Source organism: Mercenaria mercenaria, chromosome 10, assembly GCF_021730395.1.
Source record: "Mercenaria mercenaria strain notata chromosome 10, MADL_Memer_1, whole genome shotgun sequence".
NCBI lineage: Eukaryota > Metazoa > Mollusca > Bivalvia > Venerida > Veneridae > Mercenaria > Mercenaria mercenaria.
The window spans coordinates 54,478,729-54,497,500 of record NC_069370.1 but is presented as its reverse complement, the minus strand read 5'-3'; the positions used below and the strand labels follow the sequence as shown (position 1 = coordinate 54,497,500).

General features: G+C 36.7%; 1 protein-coding gene across 2 annotated transcripts in view; it reads right to left on the bottom strand.

Moving 5' to 3' along the window:
- Positions 1–12,398, bottom strand: part of LOC123561519 (outer dynein arm-docking complex subunit 4-like) — a 19,960-nt gene extending 7,562 nt beyond the window's left edge. Inside the window, exons 1-5 of one of the 2 annotated variants that reach the window (XM_045353957.2) lie at positions 12,206–12,398; positions 11,366–11,497; positions 7,261–7,408; positions 6,935–6,996; positions 80–371 (exon numbers count right to left, since the gene is read on the bottom strand). In XM_045353957.2, the coding sequence (XP_045209892.2) occupies positions 80–371; positions 6,935–6,996; positions 7,261–7,408; positions 11,366–11,497; positions 12,206–12,325 (754 nt within the window). In that variant the 5' untranslated portion in view covers positions 12,326–12,398. Of the gene's footprint in view, positions 1–79; positions 372–6,934; positions 6,997–7,260; positions 7,409–9,023; positions 9,574–11,365; positions 11,498–12,205 lie in introns of those variants that run through there. The other variant, XM_045353958.2, reaches the window with a different exon arrangement.
- Positions 12,399–18,772: the final 6,374 nt, after the last annotated feature.

Below are 18,772 nucleotides of genomic sequence, written 5' to 3'. Positions count from 1 at the left end.
ATATTATAAATTTTCAAGATCTTTACATCCGACCTGGGTAAAATTATGATTAGGTCAAACATAATACAACGTTACTTACTTTCATGTCCAAGAAGGAATTCCAGATACTCTTTGTCATCGTACATTTTACCAAGAATGTCCTTTTCGGTCGTTTCCTGAATCAGTTTGTCTTCGTAGTCTAATGATTCAAGGGAACCGGCTAACAAGCTATTTAGTGTAGTAGCACGTGACTCAGATAGAAGTACGGCCGGTTTCCTGTGAAAATTTGTCAGCGGGTGCACCAGTCTAGAACGGAAGTTGGCACTCGGAACCATTGACTTTTTTATTTTCTCTTTTGGTTTGTTTCTCCATTCAAACTGCTTTTGTGGCGGCTGTAATTCAAACATGTGTAGAATATAACTTACAGGTGTCTGAAGGACAGATCCATTGTAATTCAAACATGTACAGAATATAACTCGGACAGATCCACTGTAATTCAAACATGTATAGAATATAACTCGGACAGATCCACTGTAATTCAAACATGTATAGAATATAACTCGGACAGATCCACTGTAATTCAAACATGTATAGAATATAACTCGGACAGATCCACTGTTATTCAAACATGTATAGAATATAATTTACATGAGTTTGAAAGACAGAGCCACTGTAAGTCAAACATTTATAGAATATACCTCGGACAAATCCACTGTAATTCAAGCATGTATAGAATATAATTTACATGAGTTTGAAAGACAGAACCACTGTAATTCAAACATATATAGAATATAACTCGGACAGATCCACTGTAATTCAAGCATGTATAGAGTATAATTTACATAAGTTTGAAAGACAGAGCCACTGTAATTCAGACATGTATAGAATATTACTCGGACAGATCCACTGTAATTCAAACATGTATAGAATATAACTCGGACAGATCCACTGTAATTCAAACATGTATAGAATAACTTACATGAGTTTGAAAGACAGAGTCACTGTAATTCAAACATGTATAGAACATTACTCGGACAGATCCACTGTAATTCAAGCATGTATAGAATATAATTTACATGAGTTTGAAAGACAGAGCCACTGTAATTCAAACATGTATAGAATATTACTCGGACAGATCCGCTGTAATTCAAGCATGTATAGAATATAACTTATAGGGAGTCTGGAGGACAGATCCACTGTTCTTTAAACATATATAGAATATAACTTACAGCAGTCTGAAGGACAGATGCACTGTTTTATCGTGTGAGGTGTAAATGGTGAACCCAGGTGACTAAAAAGGTGTAATGTTGCCATTTGACTTGGCCAGCAAACTGCGTCCACGAACCACAGACATAACTTGTAATATGCGCCATTACTTTAATTAGACTATTCATATTCATGCGGAATGACAAGTTACATACAAGTTCAAACTGTTTATTCAAGGTAGTTACTTGTCAATCGTCCAGTCAATTCCTCGAAAGAATACAAAGATAAACTGAGACACAGCAGGGGACATTCGGAAAACAGACACAAATAGGAACTTTCAGGAAAGTTCAAATCTTGGAGAATCTAGCACGGTCTACTGCCCACACTTGGCCATTAATGGTGTGCTCACTCCCCATTGGTTGCGTTGAACGGGTGGAACAAACTTTGAGCAAACGTTTGGTCTGCCAACTTCAAACACCGGTATCGGATTGCGCAAAAGAGCATTAAAGCGTCACTTTCCAATATCATCACTAGTTTAAGAGATCAATGTATTTAGATTGTCAACGAGAAGAACGATGGTGAAAGGATAGATGTCAAAACAGGAAGAATGTCGTCTGCCATAAGGGCGGTAGATAAAGTTGCGAAAATCTATCTGTAGGACAAACCAGGGTAACTAAGCCGTAGGTTCCGGGTAGAATCAACGTCGAGGCAACTCTGACAATGAACTGAAACAATGTGGTACAAGGAGAGCTGTAAGTTATGACCCAAACAGGCGTCTAATGAATTTGACCATGTAGACTCCACCATAGTAGAAATTTACCTCTGTGTATGATATGTTTCTCGAACAACACCAATGATTCTGACGTGATGGAGGCTAACATATCCACTATGCAACAACAGAAACTTAAGCTATCACTAAAGGCGATTAATACTCTCAGAAGCCGCTTTGAACAGGTAAAGTAAAATGTTGTTGTCATGACCTTTGATTGTCAAGTATAACCTTGACCCAGAACCTAGTGACCTGGGTTGTGCATTCTGCATGTCGTATTGAAAGGGTTAAAAATTGATGCCAGTATTACGAAAATCCTTCAAGCGGGTTAAGAAGATATGCTGCGTAAGCGCGAGAATCTCCCTGTTAACACACGTTTTCTCTCCTGTTAAAATACCCCAGGAAAAGTGACAAGAACAGCAGTTTTATAATGGAATGCATCTTTTTTGATCTTGAAACTTGTGACCTAGGTCAAGCGTAGCGGACATAAATGCGTATTTGATCTTGAAACTTGTGACCCAGGTAGTTCACTCGAAATGTCGCCCGGACGAGGTTTACAACTGATGCTTGTTTTATGAAATCTTCAATGCGGCCGAAATGTTATGAACAGACACAAAGTTAATATTTTGACATTGGTATTTTGTATCTAGTGACCTGGACACTAAGTTAAGCTATTTGACTTTTGACCTTCACTCGTGTCACTAACATTGGACCTTGTGACATGGGTTGTGCACTCTGTACTCGTTTTAACAAATGATGCTAGTTTTATGAAAATTTTCCGAACGGTTAAGAAGATATGGAGCGGACGGACTGTCGGACGGACGGACGGACGGACTGACTGATATGTGTGACTCCAATATAACTCCCATAAACTTTGTGAGATTTAAAACTGTGTATAAATCGAGTATTAGTCTGATCACGTTTTGTTGATGGATTATCAAAGTGAAAGACTGAACTGAATACCAACTAAAACACCCCCCCCCCCCCCCCCGTCCTGGTAATAAGCGCGGAGGTGGTGTTGCACTTTTCCACAAGTCTAACATAAACGTTCGTATTGAATCATCTACACGTGACAAGAACTTCTCAACATTTGAATATCCTGATTGTAGTATATCTATTAAAGACTACACACTTCGCCTTACCGTCATATACAGACCGCCTCCATCCAAACAAAATGGGTTGAAAACCAACATATTTCTTGAAGAAGAATGGCCACAATATCTTGCAAAATATGCGACTTTAGACAAAAATATTATAATAACTGGCGACTTAAATTTCCATCTTGATAACCCGGCAGATCGTGACACAACCAGGTTTATGAGTATTTTACAGTCTTGTGGAATGTCACAACGTGTGCATGAACCCACCCCTTTCGCGGCCACACACTCGATGTGGTGATTACGAGGGATTCAGACAAAACTGTGTCAAATATAGAAGTAAGAGACCCAGGATTGTCAGACGGCACTGGGAAAACTACGAAAGATCACTTTGCAGTAACATTTAATGCGGCCGCGACAAAACCTGTGGCAGTGAGAAAAAGGGTATCTTTTCGGAGACTGCGCTCTATTGATATTGATTCATTCAAATCTGATATAATGGCATCTGAAACCCTTTGCAGTAGTGTACAATGTACCGACACTGAAGAGATAGTAGAGGCATATACCACTGGACTCTCGGTGCTGATAGCTAAACAGACGAAAACTTGAACGGAAATGGCGTACTAGCAGACTTGAAATTGATCATGAAATATACAGAAACAATGTGCTGTTATGAACAAAATGCTACGAAAAGCTAGAATTGATTACTTCTCGGACAAAGTTTCATCCTGCGGACGGGACAAAAAGAGTTTGTTTAAGATCACTAAACATCTATTGGACGGACCTAGCGAGGTTTCTCTGCCCTTGGGTAAAACATCGCAAGCCCTCGCACAGGAATTCAGTGATTTCTTTGCTGAAAAAGTTGAAGGCATTCGGAACAAAAAAACATCACAATTCAATCAAATTCAAACACAGACGATAAAGAAACGGAAACGCAATCGAACACTGATATTAGCCGCTTAACGAGTTTCAGTCCAGCATCACAAGAAGAAATTAAAAAGCTTATTAACTGTTCACCGAATAAATCATGTGAACTTGACCCAATTCCTACTTGGCTTTTAAAATCATGTACAGTCGAACTTTCACCAATTCTAACAAAAATAGTGAACTTATCATTGGAAACTTCAACCGTACCAAAATCTTTCAAAAGATCTCGTGTACAACCTCTCTTTGACGAAACAAAATCTTGATGAAAATATGCTGAAGAACTACAGTACCAGACAAATTTACCATATATTTCCAAGATTGTAGAAGTGGTCAACTCTCGCATTGAAGAACATTTGACACAAGATAATCTGCAAGAAGAGCAACAATCAGCATATAGGAAATTCCATTCAACCGAGACGGCCTTAGTGAAAGTACAAAATTATATCCTCGAATCCCCGGACCAAAGTGAGGTCACTATACTAGTGCTATTGATATGTCAGCAGCTTTTGATACATCAGACCACGCAACTTGAACATCATTTCGGAATTGCTGATAAACCCCTCTCTTGGGTGAAATCATATCTCACTGATCGTTATCAAACGGTGTGTATAGATCGGAAACTATCAAAACCGTCCAGATGCATTTCAGTGTTCCCCAGGGTTTAGTATTAGGGCCCAAATTCTACACCATGTACACGAAGCCTGTTGGTCCCATCTGCAAAAGACATGGACTTAAACATCATTTTTATGCCGACGATTCGCAATTATACCTATCGTTCAAACCAACGAATAAGCAATCTCAAACAGACACAATACATCGTGTTGAAGCATGTCTTCAGGAAATTGTGTCATGGGTGCACAGCAACATGCTCAAGCTAAATACAGATAAGACGGAAGTGATTGTTTTCGCCTCAAACAAAACTGCTCACTTAGTTGAAAACGTCACAATTACTGTTAGCGACTCTGAAATAAAACCATCGCCCTGTGTTTGGAATCTTGGGACAATGCTCGACTCGAGATTAGACATGGAACAGCGCATAAACTCGGTATCCAGATCGTGCTATGGTCAGATCAGACAAATTGGTCAAATAAGAAAATATTTAACAACTGACGCAACCAAAATCTCTAGTACACTCCCTAGTAACATCACGGATGGACTATTGTAACGTGCTGCTGCATGGAATACCGAAAACAAATCTTAAAAGACTACAGCACGTTCAAAACACAGTAGCCCGCCTCATCACAAAAACGTCCCGCTATGACCATGTTACTCCTATCCTGAAAGATCTCCACTGGCTACCTGTAGAGTACAGAATCAAATTCAAAATCCTAACACTTACCTATAAAGCATTACACAACAAAGGTCCGGTATATATCAAGAAAATGTTGAATGTGTACCAACCAAAACGAGACTTACGATCCCAGAATGGTTCACTAAGACTGGAGTTACCTACGAAGATTCGAACAGCAACTTATGGGGACAGACGTTTTGAAACAGCCGCTGCAAAGCTTTGAAACGCACTCCCTCTCAGGAATAAGGGATTCAACATCATTGTGTTCATTTAAAACATCACTGAAAACACACTTTTTCATTCAAGAATACGGGAGATAATTTTTGAGATGACTGGACGATGTCTCACACTTGTAAAATGGAACTGTGATATTATTCAAGTTGGAAACGGAACTGTGTGATATTATTTTTTACTTTTTCTAATTATTTTATCATTTTAGTAGCGTCCAGTTGGTGTGCCATCTCGCGGCAACTTAGCGCGTAATATCTTCGACCTCGGGAAGAGAGGATTGTCCTACGTCTGGGGGTCTGTTCTAAGCACTCAGGGTAGGGCCCGCTTTGTTGACGGTGGTGAGCACACTGACGACGTTTTAACCTGTTTTTATTGTTATGTATTTGCTAGACATGATAGCTTAAGTTCCTGTTGTAGTATTGGTTGTAAATTGTATGTTTTATTATACGTTGATATGAGCCGTGCCATGAGAAAACCAACATAGTGGGTTTGCGACCAGCATGGATCCAGACCAGCCTGCGCATCTGCGCAGTCTGGTCAGGATCCATGCTGTTCGCTTTTAAAGTCTATTGGAATTGGAGAAACTGTTAGCGAACAGCATGGATCCTGACCAGACTGCGCGGATGCGCAGGCTGGTCTGGATCCATGCTGGTCGCAAAGCCACTATGTTGATTTTCTCATGGCACGGCTCATATGTCTTTTTTTAAATCTCATAGTCATATGTTTAATTATAAATATCAAGATGTTTTTTATCGCTTAACATTTATTTTTTGGATTTGTTAACAGTATCATAATTTCGGTCTAATTGTTTTAATAGTTTCATATATTTACTATTCGAATCAAACTATATCATGTACCTTGAATAACTTTATTTTTAGTTTAATTTCAATCTACTGCGTATGTCTTATAATTATACTATGTTTTCTTATATTTTTTTTCATATCTGTAATATGTCATATGTTATCATGTAAGGCGCCCTTGAACGTGTATTTTTATATGAAAAGGGTGCTATATAAATATGGTATAATAATAGTAATAACTGTATGTTGGAGTTAAACATTGAACTCTTAAGCAAATACTAGTATCTGCAGTTTAGCATTTCAATACCCAAACTTATTATTCACAATAGTACCTATCCCATCAATGTGTGCCTTTTTCAGAAAGAATGCTGTACATGCACAATATCGCTCTTCAATTAAAGGTTCAATTATAATGCTACTTCAACTAAAACGTATTGCTTAACCTATAGCCTGCTATACTTCTAAAATGAATTGGTCCATCATTCAATTTGGGCAGTACCATTAATTATTTGAAGGGGTGTTTACTGAAAATTCGCAGACTGCACTGGTCGCAAAGGCAGAATCACTTGCCGGCAGCAGGCTAAAGGTTAAAAGTGACTGAGTATCGTATACGACTAAATTAAACTCCACCTACCGGCTTGTGAGCTGCTGTGAAATATGTTATATCTCCTGCTGTCGTCAGTTTCATACGTCTACCTTTAAAATAACACACGAAAAATAAAATTAAAAACACAATGTAATAAAGGCTTTGAAAGTTGCATATTATACACTTATGATACCGACCGTATATTTTCCAGTCACAATCTCAAACTTTTATAGAATAAATAAATGAGTACAACACATTCCAAAGATACACTGACAGGCGGTAGATATAAGCGAATTATAAAAGCTTATTTTATATTCATAAAATATAATTATATTTTTTCAATAAAGCATTTGAAAATAAAAATCATAAGTTACCTTTTTTAACTGACCGTTTCTGAGCCCTGGCAATGCCGTTCTGAAATTCCTCGGATTTTGGATATCGTTTCATGCCCCTGTGAAAAAATACGAGCGCCATCTCGTGGTTACCCAGCTGATCCAACACATCGCCTTTCTGTAACAGAGCCTGAAAGGAAGGGGTGACAATAAAAATTTCATAAAAAGCTCTCAAATGAGAAATCTTTTATTGTTTACATATTACATTTTTACCCACGAAAAGAAATTAAGGGTTAGCAGCAGCATAGCCATAATTATAAAAATAAATGTTGACTTACCTCGTATAAATAAACTCAATTTAAATCTTACCCTGAAAGTGAGCGGCGATTTTTCTCGCCATTTTAGCTAATTGTAATAAATCAGTTATAAATACAAATTTCTAAATACAAATCAAGCCGTAAAATAATTGTTTTTTTATCTGTTGTTCCAGTGTGTCAGTATTTAACAATAATTGAAAGGTTTCAAAAATAATTTGTCATTTTGCGTGTCTATACTGACTTGTCTCAATTGTGAATCGAAATAACAATACGAAAATAATTTGCGAATCTTTGGAATTTAAAATTAAAAATATCATTTATGTAGCATGTTTAAAATGTTTATGTTGGTATGTTCTTTTATCGATGTCTAGTAGAATAACTATAAACAATCAATAATGTCAAATTTCTTTGTATACTTTCTTGTGCACACAAAAAATTCATTGTATACCTGTGGACAAAACGCGTTACTAGTATTTTCATCGTGTTTTTTTGTTTTCAGTAAATTAGATCACAAAACATTTTCATGTAAAAATATCTTGTGACTTTGTAATGTAACAAAGTTTTTTTCTAACCTTCTACAGAATAGACAAGTTAAGCTGAAAATTTCAGCAATGATCACTTAAGTTCATTAATAAAAAGATAAGTGTATATTGGATATTCTACAGTAATTATTCACCAATGACCATGTGTCTGTCGATCTGTGATTTCTAATACATGTATTTACTATAAGAAAGAAAACCATAAACGGTGTCAATATTTGAACCGCGCCATGAGAAAACCAACATAATGGGTTTGCGACCAGCATGGATCCAGACCAGCCTGCGCATCCACGCAGTCTGGTCAGGATCCATGCTGTTCGCTGACAGTTTCTCCAATTCCAATAGGCTTTAAAAGCGAACAGCATGGATCCTGACCAGACTGCGCGGATGCGCAGGCTGGTCTGGATCCATGCTGGTCGCAAAGCCACTATGTTGGTTTTCTCATGGCACGGCTCATATTATATTGTAACAATTTCTGTAACGTTCTTTCACAGTGGATAACAATCAGTTAGTCTATGTACTATTATATAAAGTTGGTGCAAAAAAGAAAAAGGAAAAAAGTATAGCTTTGTACGCTATCTACTTTTGTCTTAACGAGACTATTAAATGTGAAGCAGCGTTAGCCCTTTGTAACTGTTGTTGATTACAGAACATCAGATATATACAGTATAACCTCCTTTAACAACACCTACAGAGACCAGACATGTGTTTTCATTCCAAATAGATAAAAAAAATATCTCCAGAGCAACAATCACTTTACAACAAACACATTTCAAACACATTTCATTTTCCCAAAAGTATTTGCCATAAAGACGTTTTTATATCTTCACTAACAATCACTCAATTGCACTGTGAAAAAAGTGTCTATAAGTTATAAGTTTTTAAGATAAACTTCAAATAATCTGAAAAATAAATGAAAACAAAACAAATGTGCTGAAAACTCCGGTACCTTGTCATTAGGTATGGGTTGGTCATTTCTTGTAACTGGTGGAAGACGTTTCTCTTTCCTAGCCGGGTTTAGCTTCAAAGATACTGTTTTTAATACATCATTTAATTTGAATGACGTTTTAAAGTAGTCCTCGTTCAATCTATTTGTTGCTACACCAGCGGCCATTGTAACACAAATGGCAAACACTATATATCTGTCATTTACATAACGTTGTCCTTAAGATCTAACAAATACCGTGTAACAACATTATTTATCGTCCATTGACCATATTATCCTTGTAAAGTTATAATTTATTAAGGAAAAAAGTAAGTATTTATTCTAGTAATCCGCTATTTGCTTTAAATTATCCATGAATTTTCCAAGTGTGCAACACTTCCACTGCTATTCAAGAGAAAAGGTTCGCTTCATATGCATTTTATTAATTAAATAAGTTTTTCATCAATTTAGTTAGCATTCTGTAATTATGCATGTTCTTATATGACGCTGTCAAACAGTCAAAAATATAATTGAAAACAACGAACAAGTTAAGTCTTCAATCTATCATTTAGATATCATATGAGTGAAATAAGAATATAGAAGTATTTTTCCTATTATACAAAATGCAACCCCACCACGGGAATATTGTAATAACCATTATAATGAAGCATTTAATGCTTTTAACATTTCAATACGCTATTGATTTCTAAGTAAAATAGGCTAAAATCAATTTGAACTTTCCATTTAAACTTTGATTGAAATGTTTAGGTTTTGTCATTCCCCATCAGTGTCTGCGTGTATCTCAATAGATTGAAATTTGAGAACATATTCAATCAGTGCCATAATTATAGTATTGTATAACTTTTTTTCTTTCCTGTCACACTCCTATCCAATATACCATACTACAGTGATTTAGCCGACAAAACAATGTTCTTGTGCCCCGTGTTAATGGCTATCTTTATTAACCTTCCTTCATGTGAGAAAGCCATCCAGCTTGGTGGTTCTACCCAGATGCCTGTCCGTGATGAAATAATGCACGGAGGGGCACCTGGGATCTTCCTCCACCATCACAGCTGGAAAGTTGCCATATGACCTAAAATTATGTCGGTGCGACAAATTAATAAATTATTAAGAAGAATGCAGTACTCAAGCGTAAAAGTCGTAAATTTTATCATCTCCCTTTAAAAGAAAACATTATTCAACGAACCATTTCACATTTCCCAATGATTGTTTTAATATGGATGTAATTCTACATAAATTATATTCGCATGTAAAATTAAAATAATTTACATACTAGGAGGAAATTTACGCCTAGATGCGAATAATGTCAACACTTTGAGTAAGTCTCTACTAAACCGCTTTCATTCTAAAATACCGTGAAACCCGTGCATAAATTATGTTCCAATAATAAACTTGAAAACTTTGAATAAAACAGAAAGTTTCCCAACTCATCTCAATTACCAACATTTCTTGTCATTTTAACAAACCTTGACATGCGTAGAACAGGAGATAAATTGATACAGAATATTTCATAAATGTTAAACACAAAAACAGAAATTTTAGCCATACAGGCATAGTTTGGATAATTTGAAGACTGGTTGTGAGTGACCCAATTATCTTTCCGAGATTTATTGAGGGCATGAGCGGACATCTGAATAGAAACTGGATATCTTCCTTACAGGGCGACCCGAGCGTGCATCAGATACATGTCAGCAGCTAAAACATATCTTCACCTCAGCATAAAAAGTGCATTAGAATAAAGAAGCACTTATATATCTTTGTGCTGAGTTCACTATTTGTTATTGGTTTGTTTGCCTAGATGTATTTTAACTATAGTATTATAGCTTGCGCTTTCATAAATGTACATGTGCACGTGCGTGTTATAAATTCATATACAATAAATATAACAAAATATCTGCTAAAATTGTCAAGTCACTCTACATGAGAATTGCTTTTACAGGTCCAGTTTTGAGATAGCTTGTAATGGCAGCAGGGATGAGTAGTTCCATCCGCATTCTTTAGGTCATACTGTAACTTTCTAGCTACGTAAACCGTTCGGACATTATTTCAGGCACTGACGGACACCTAAGGTAGAACTTGCTATCATGTTCAAACCAGCGTGATAAATTCCTAACATTACCACCCGAACTGGACTTGAACATGTAGAGGTTATAGTGGCAATGACCTCAACCTCCTGATCATGGTGCTTCTAACTCACCCCCACCACTTTCAATTGTAACAATTTTCCTACAAGCAATTAGATAAGTTGATACCACATTTGGAAAGAAACGCGTATAGACTTCTTTATGATTGAAGATAAGCCTATTGTTATGTATGTAAATAAGCTAAAAATAAATATATCTCACGTCCTTGTCCATAGAATTTATGTGTAATGCAACGTCAATATCATCCATGGCTTTTCTCAGCTTCCGTAGTTTGGAGTTGCATTTCGACCGGCCGACTAAACATTTAATATCATCCGGGATGTGGCGAAGTGCCTAAAAAGGAATATCATTATCAATGTTTGAAATAAAGATATCGTTTTTTATCATTCAAGCATAAAATTTAAGTAATACCATAATATAAACTGATAAACACTAAATATCTGAACGGGTAATTTTAAGCGAACTCCATTGAATAGCAGAATTTAGGACAAAATACTTAAATCGGGTTTTCTGTCAGTCCGAACATACTCAGTTTTTATAATGAACGGGTCATAAACATTTGTTACATGGTTCTTTTTTTCAGTAACTTATTTAAATATGCCTATTTATATATTATATATTGTAAGTATACCGTGAAATAGTTCTACTTTTAGAGCAAAACTTAAACTTGATGTTTTTCGACTAATACACAGGTCTAAAATGAGAGATATTTAGTAAACACGAGTGAAGATCTTCGTTCAAAATATCTCAACCATCGACGTATTCAAATTTTATCCACAGTTTTAGTATCCGATATACTCATTGGTAGAGTAATTGGAAGTGTTTTAACATTTTTTTGTGCTATATCAACAAGACTTACTTATGTATATAACGCAGAGAAAATTTTCAAATTTAATCAGCGGACAGATAGAACAGAGGATCTCTGTTCCGCTCCTACGTACGTGTCTCAACTGAATTAATTTTAATGCATTTGTAATGGTATTTTTTTTCACAACGAATACAAATGATATATAAATAGCTCTTATATGGTCGGGAACTCACCTCACTATATGCCCGCAATGCTTTCGTGTACTTCTGTTTAATGAAGTTTTCATCGCCCTCCTTCCGGTTCAACTCGCACATCAGGATCTCCTTCCGCGTGTATTGTTCTTCGCTCAGCATCTTGCAAAATTTTTGTACCTGTTGTGCTGATTACATGTAGCTATGGATCATAACTGCATTGAATCCTTAGCACAATTTTCGTCTTTTATTCCCCTATTATGAAAGCAAACAAATGTATAAAAAAAACGCTTCTGGTGCCTCTACATGTCCACTTACACTGAAGATTTTATTGAAAAACGTGTTCATTAAATACGTCATGTTAGAATAACATTTGGACATGATTCAAGTTCGGATCGCGGTATGTATTCTCATTGTGCAGGTTACAAGTATTGGAATTGGAGAAACTGTTAGCGAACAGCATGGATCCTGACCAGACTGCGCGGATGCGCAGGCTGGTCTGGATCCATGCTGGTCGCACACCCACACCCACTATGTTGGTTTTCCCATGGCACGGCTCAAATATCAGTTTAGAATACATTTGACATGATTAAAGTTCGGTCCGGTATATATTCTAAATGTGCAGGTTACAAGTAAATTTAAAACGTCATCAAACAAGTATTTTAAAACTAAATTAAGAATATATTCCTCTTTTCATTTCTTCCAGGCTACTTAATCAAAGAAATGAATCTTCCATGTACATGCTAAACCATGTACGAGAATTACTTTTAAGAGCAAAATACTGTCAGTCTTACCTGGATAACCATGGTATGGCACGAACTACTTAAAACAAACTATTTATCAATCAAGAAAATACTTAAAATCAGATTAATGTTTAAACTAGAAATTTTCATATCTTAACTTCAGCCAAGTGTTTGCGAAAGAAGATTTATACAAAACAAACTTACACGTGCAGATTTTGTCAATGCTGCGTCGGTTTTACTTTCATTTTATTCCAATTTTTCTTTAAAAACATTTGTACCCGTTCGTTTTCAAACTATATTCCCTTTTTTATTTTCAATGAATAAAATTATTCATGCCAATATACAGGTATTAATTAGAACATTAATACATTGGATTAGCGTTCCTACTGAAAAGCGACTAATCCGCAAACAATAGTGAAACCTTTTAATCTTTCAAATATATACAGTTTAAATTTGTGTTAATATAACATCAATAACAAATGTTTTTAAAATTCGGTAGATAACCTTTTTTTTTGCCGAGCCTTATCACCATTCTTATCGCAAATTTGTTCAGCGTTTCTCACTTCAAGATTTACAGATTTGTTTGACTTTCATACAAGGCAGTGAATGCGCAGCTTTAACGTTCATTTCCCGTTTTCAGCGAGTCATATTTATTTTATATATAGAATTATTATGTGTTAGTATGTATGTCCGTAAACCTTTTATTGTAGTGGCATGTGCACATACTACATTACAATAGTATTTACAATACAGTAACCGGCCTACTGGGCCCATAATCTATAGGTCTACTTCATAAAATTGCTTATTTAAAGGTAATCAATATAAATTTGCAAAGTGCACCAACAGAATATAAGCATGAGCCAACGGTAAGTCAACAATAAACAAAGAAAAGCTAAAACAAGGAACTCGAAAACTTTTATTGGATAACTATGAATAGTAACATTCGCTTAATCTTGTACATTATTTAGAACGAAGTCAGTATCACAAGACAAGACAAGACAATTTTATTGCAAATCATTTAGGCTTAAAAGTCCACCATGACACAGATATTACATAATACTAGACAACTAGTGGTCCCAATGGTTCTGGGGCAACTTGCGTATGAAAAGATTTGAAACCATTATTTAACCCTTGTTATATCTTAAGAGGCGACTAATTGGGTCTGAGCATTAATGAGCCGCACCATGAGAAAACCAACATGATGCATTTGCGTCCAGCATGGATCCATACCAGCCTGCTCATCCGCGCAATCTGGTCAGAATGCTGTTCGCTAACGGTTTCTCTGATTGTAATAGACTTTGAAAGCGAACAACATGAATCCCAACCAGTGTGCGCGGATGCGTAGGCTTGTCTGGACCCATGCTGGTCGCAAATGCATTATGTTGGTTTTCTCATGGTGCGGCGCATTTGGTTTATCTCTCATTACGCTGTAAATGAGACTTGAAACCAAACATTTTAGTGCTGTTGGCGCCAAAAAAAAACAACCCAAACAAAAAACATGTACATTTGTATTATGATGTTCCGCCGTTAACCTCAAATAAAAAATCCAAACATTTGTTCTCGAAACTGAGACCAGTCAAGTGTTTCTCTATGTAAACCTGTTTAGCTGATGTCGTGTGTCGTCGACACCCGAAGCGCGAAATTTAGGACCCCTGATACGACACGCAACAATACGACATGACAATCGACACGAGATGTCGTGTCGCATTGTCGCACTGTGGGCTGACTGTCTACTCTTCTAGTTCGGTGCACGATACGAGATACAACGCACGACAATTAGAAACGACGCACAACAAGACACATCGAAAAATGTTGCGCTTTGTGTCGCATTGCCGTGTGTCGTCTCGCATTATCATGCGTTGTGTCTCATTGTCGCGCGTAATGTCTCATTGTTGTGTTGTTAACTCTCACGGGGGAGGAAGTGTTACACGAAGGATGGAGTTCTTCTGATAACCTGTCATGTTTTCTTCTGAGAACTGTTACGGAGTTCCTGGAAAACGTTACAGGGTTCTTCCGATGTCCGAATGACGAGCCAAGGAATCGGTGGATAAAATGGTAATTATTTATCTTTACATAGAAAAATCGGGTATAAAATTGTTAGAAAGTGGTTTATGTTTGCAACTTTGCGCTAAAATTATTCTATTGCATGTGGTGAGGATGAAGAACGTGAATAAGAAGAATAATATGTATGAATAAGCAAACGATTTCCATATTTTACTCAAAATGTCTTATGTCAAAGACGTGGCGCTGATTACTAGACTAAACATTTTTTCTGACTCATAGCACAAGACATCAGGCAACCTTGATCATCAAACTTTAGTTTACACCCATTCTCTCTATTTCAAGATAAATAAAATACCATTTTATCCACCGATTCCTTGGCTCGTCATACAGACATCAGAAGAACTCTGTAACGTTTTCCAGGAACTCCGTAACAGTTATCAGAAGAAAACATGACAGGTTATCAGAAGAACTCCATCATTCGTGTAACACTTCCTCCCCCGTGACTCTTGGGTCGGCGTACGATATGCGAAATGACACATGACAATATGGCACAACATGTGACATTATGTATGGCACATGCAAATACGACACGAAGCACGACAGTTATGTCGAGATATCATGTCGTATTATCGCCCGTAATGTCCCGTGTCGAACGCCGTATCGCATGATCGTGCGTCGTGTCGCGCGTCGTTTTGTATTGTCGTGCGTCGTCTTGCACGTCATGCGTCGATTTAAAAATGCAGACGGTTAACTTACAACACAACGCGCGACAAGGCGAACGATGCTTGACACACGACATGAAATCACGACATTAATGTCGCGCGTCATATCATTGTCGTTTCGTATTGTTGCGCGTTTTGTCATGCACTGTGTCGCTCGTCGACCCAAACACACGAAATGAGCTAAACAGGATTCCTGTATTTCTCATTCTCGATAGCGTTCATGTCAACGAATCTTAAATGGTAATATTCAATGATGCCAACACTTCGTTCTCTTAATGTTATTTAATCTTCAGAGGCATAGGTAGTCTTGGAAAGTTTATACGGTCTGAGCTTTGGGGTGCCTTGTATATCATGTGACTGTGTGGCAACCCATGTGACTGGATACCGTACACAGGGTAAATGTCCCAGTTCAGGTTAACATTTTGCCTAGTTTTTCCTTATCATTTTCATAAGATAAAGAGCGTCGAAGACAGTAAAATGTGTACTTCCCGCTGCAAAAACAAAAACAAAAAAAAGAAGGAAGATATACGGCTGTAATCATTTCTCACTAGTTTTCGCATACACTTCGCCCAACTGCGGGCGGAAATGTGTACCTTACCTACAGTTACTTTACGGAAAGTAATTGAGAGGTGTTAGAAAAAAACGTCGGTCGGCCTTACACCCTGATAGTAATCATTTATCTTTTTATTATTAAAAATAATATTATTTGACTGCGTCATACTGATAAGAGTTTTATCATTAAAATGATTAACATATCGTACTTTTAACATAATTTGATCCATGTCTTATGACCCGTTATTAGCAAGTAGTAATCATGACCAGGATTTCCAGGCAGGCATTACAAAAAAGCAGGAGAAAAATAGAAAAATGTGGCAAAGAGTAGGAGAAAAGTAGAAAGAAATAGGAAATTTAACGAAAAAAAGTAGTTTGTTAGCTACAAAATTTTTAAAAATGAGCTTTTGGGACAAAAAGGGCTTTTGCACTGGTATCAACAACATTTCACTTTTCACAATTAAATGCACTAAGGACGCACCTACTGAATCCAAACTACTTTCATAAACCATAGACACGACACCATATACTTTTTTGAACATTGACAAAAACACTGTGTTAATTTACATTCATTTGGGGTAGGTGCGGGGTCCCCTCCCGCGCGGAGAATATTTTGATTCTGTGGTTCAAAAAAATGCATTTTTACCACTTCTGATGTGAAAAAATAAGAGTAATAGGAAGTTTTATAGAAAAGTAGAAAAACTAGGAGCACTTCCAAAAAAAGTAGGAAAAGTAGGAACGCTGGAAAGCCTGCATAACGGAACATTTTTTGTGAGTGTAGTGTAACTGTGGATGCAAGTCGTCTATACATATCTGGTAACCACCCTGTACCTCCTATCAGAGCTTACGCTTTGGCAAACCTGTGAACGCCCAGAAAATATCTATTAGCACGGTTTTGTGCGTTGTTAATTCTTTGAAAGTGTCCAAGTCCCCGACCTGAGGCAAAATTTCTTGTATTAAGCAGGATGTGTAGTGTATTTTCGTCGATTTAGTTATTTGTTTTGAATTAAAGACCTACCTTGTATCCTTATATTAAAATCTTTTATTGAAATATACCCTGCATATAGGACATGAACTAAACTCGAGAAATATACAGTACAAACTTGTGAGTCCTTGTGTGCACAAAATTATGACTAAGTCAAGGGCCATAACTGCTCTAATCAAGTAAAAACCCCAAAAAAAACACGTGCACACAAAAAACTCACATGCTGTCTAACAATCAATCCTATAATATTTGATGACTCTATGTCAAATACTTTTTGAGAAATGCACAACACAAAATCTGAAGGACCGTCTCCAAAGAAGCAAAAGCTGTTTGAAATATATGACCCTACTCCACTGGTGGATTGTACGAAATAAACGTGTTTGGAACTTTTGGTTCCAAGTACACTGTGGCTTTGACATTTAACTGAATTACTCTAATAACTGGACATTTATTGACCAAAAGCAATTATCCCATTCAGTTTGACGGCTGTATCCCTTGTAATTCCCTGCGATTATCGACTGGAAAGTGTTTCGAAACACGAGGTCATTTTTACATTGACGGAATGACCCTTAACAAGCATATAAATTTAAAAACCAAATGCATAAGCATTGTCTTGTATTTTATCAGAAACCGGAGTTATTTTCGCGGTCAGTCTTATGCTGATCCCTAAAATAATTGGCATCATCTACGGTAACCGACAAACGTACTTTCCAGTTATTGATCAGAAACTGTTTTCAGTATCAATATTAATATGACTGAACAGCCGATTCCCGAAGGTCCATCTGCTGACCACAAGTATAAAGGCCATGAAGTCTTGCAGCTGTCGTCCAAAGTTCTCCAGTCACGAAAACAAGTTAAGTAACTATACATACGAGTAAACATGTTATGAAGCTTGACGCCCATAAAACAAAGTATTCACTAGTTACTGAGCGGAAACCGTTTAGTCTCATGGTCAACATGGCATTCACCTACTGACCCTAAAATAAAAAGGTCATCTGCTAACTGCAGCAAACATCCTACTAAGTTTGAAGTGTTCTCCAGTTATTGGTAGTTAATGTTTTCAATATCTCAGACTCTGTCACAGTACCTTAACTAACCTTCAAAACAGTAAGCCATACACTGACCAAATGCAATTGAACATTTTTACGTCCATATGACAAAACATTCTTCTTTAAAATTATTGATCAGAAACATGTTTCTGTCTAGAGCGCAATTTGACCTTGACATTCTGACCAAATTTCACCAACCTCAATTGAAAAATACAGCCTCTATCGCATACAATATGTTTTTCTTTGACTTGTCCTAGCGACCTAGTTTTTGACTCCAGATGACCCCTATTCAAACTTGACCTTAATTTCATCAAGGCTATCATTCTGACCAAATTTCATGAAGATCAATAGAAATATACAGTCTCTATTGCTTACACAAGGTTTTTCTTTGATTTGACCTAGTGACCTAGTTTTTGACCACAGATGACCCATATTCTTACTTGAACTAAATTTCATCAAGGCAATCATTCTGACTAAATTTTATGAATATCCAGTGTAAAATGCAGCCCCTATTGCGTATCCAAGTTTTTCTTTAATTTGACAGGGTGACCTAG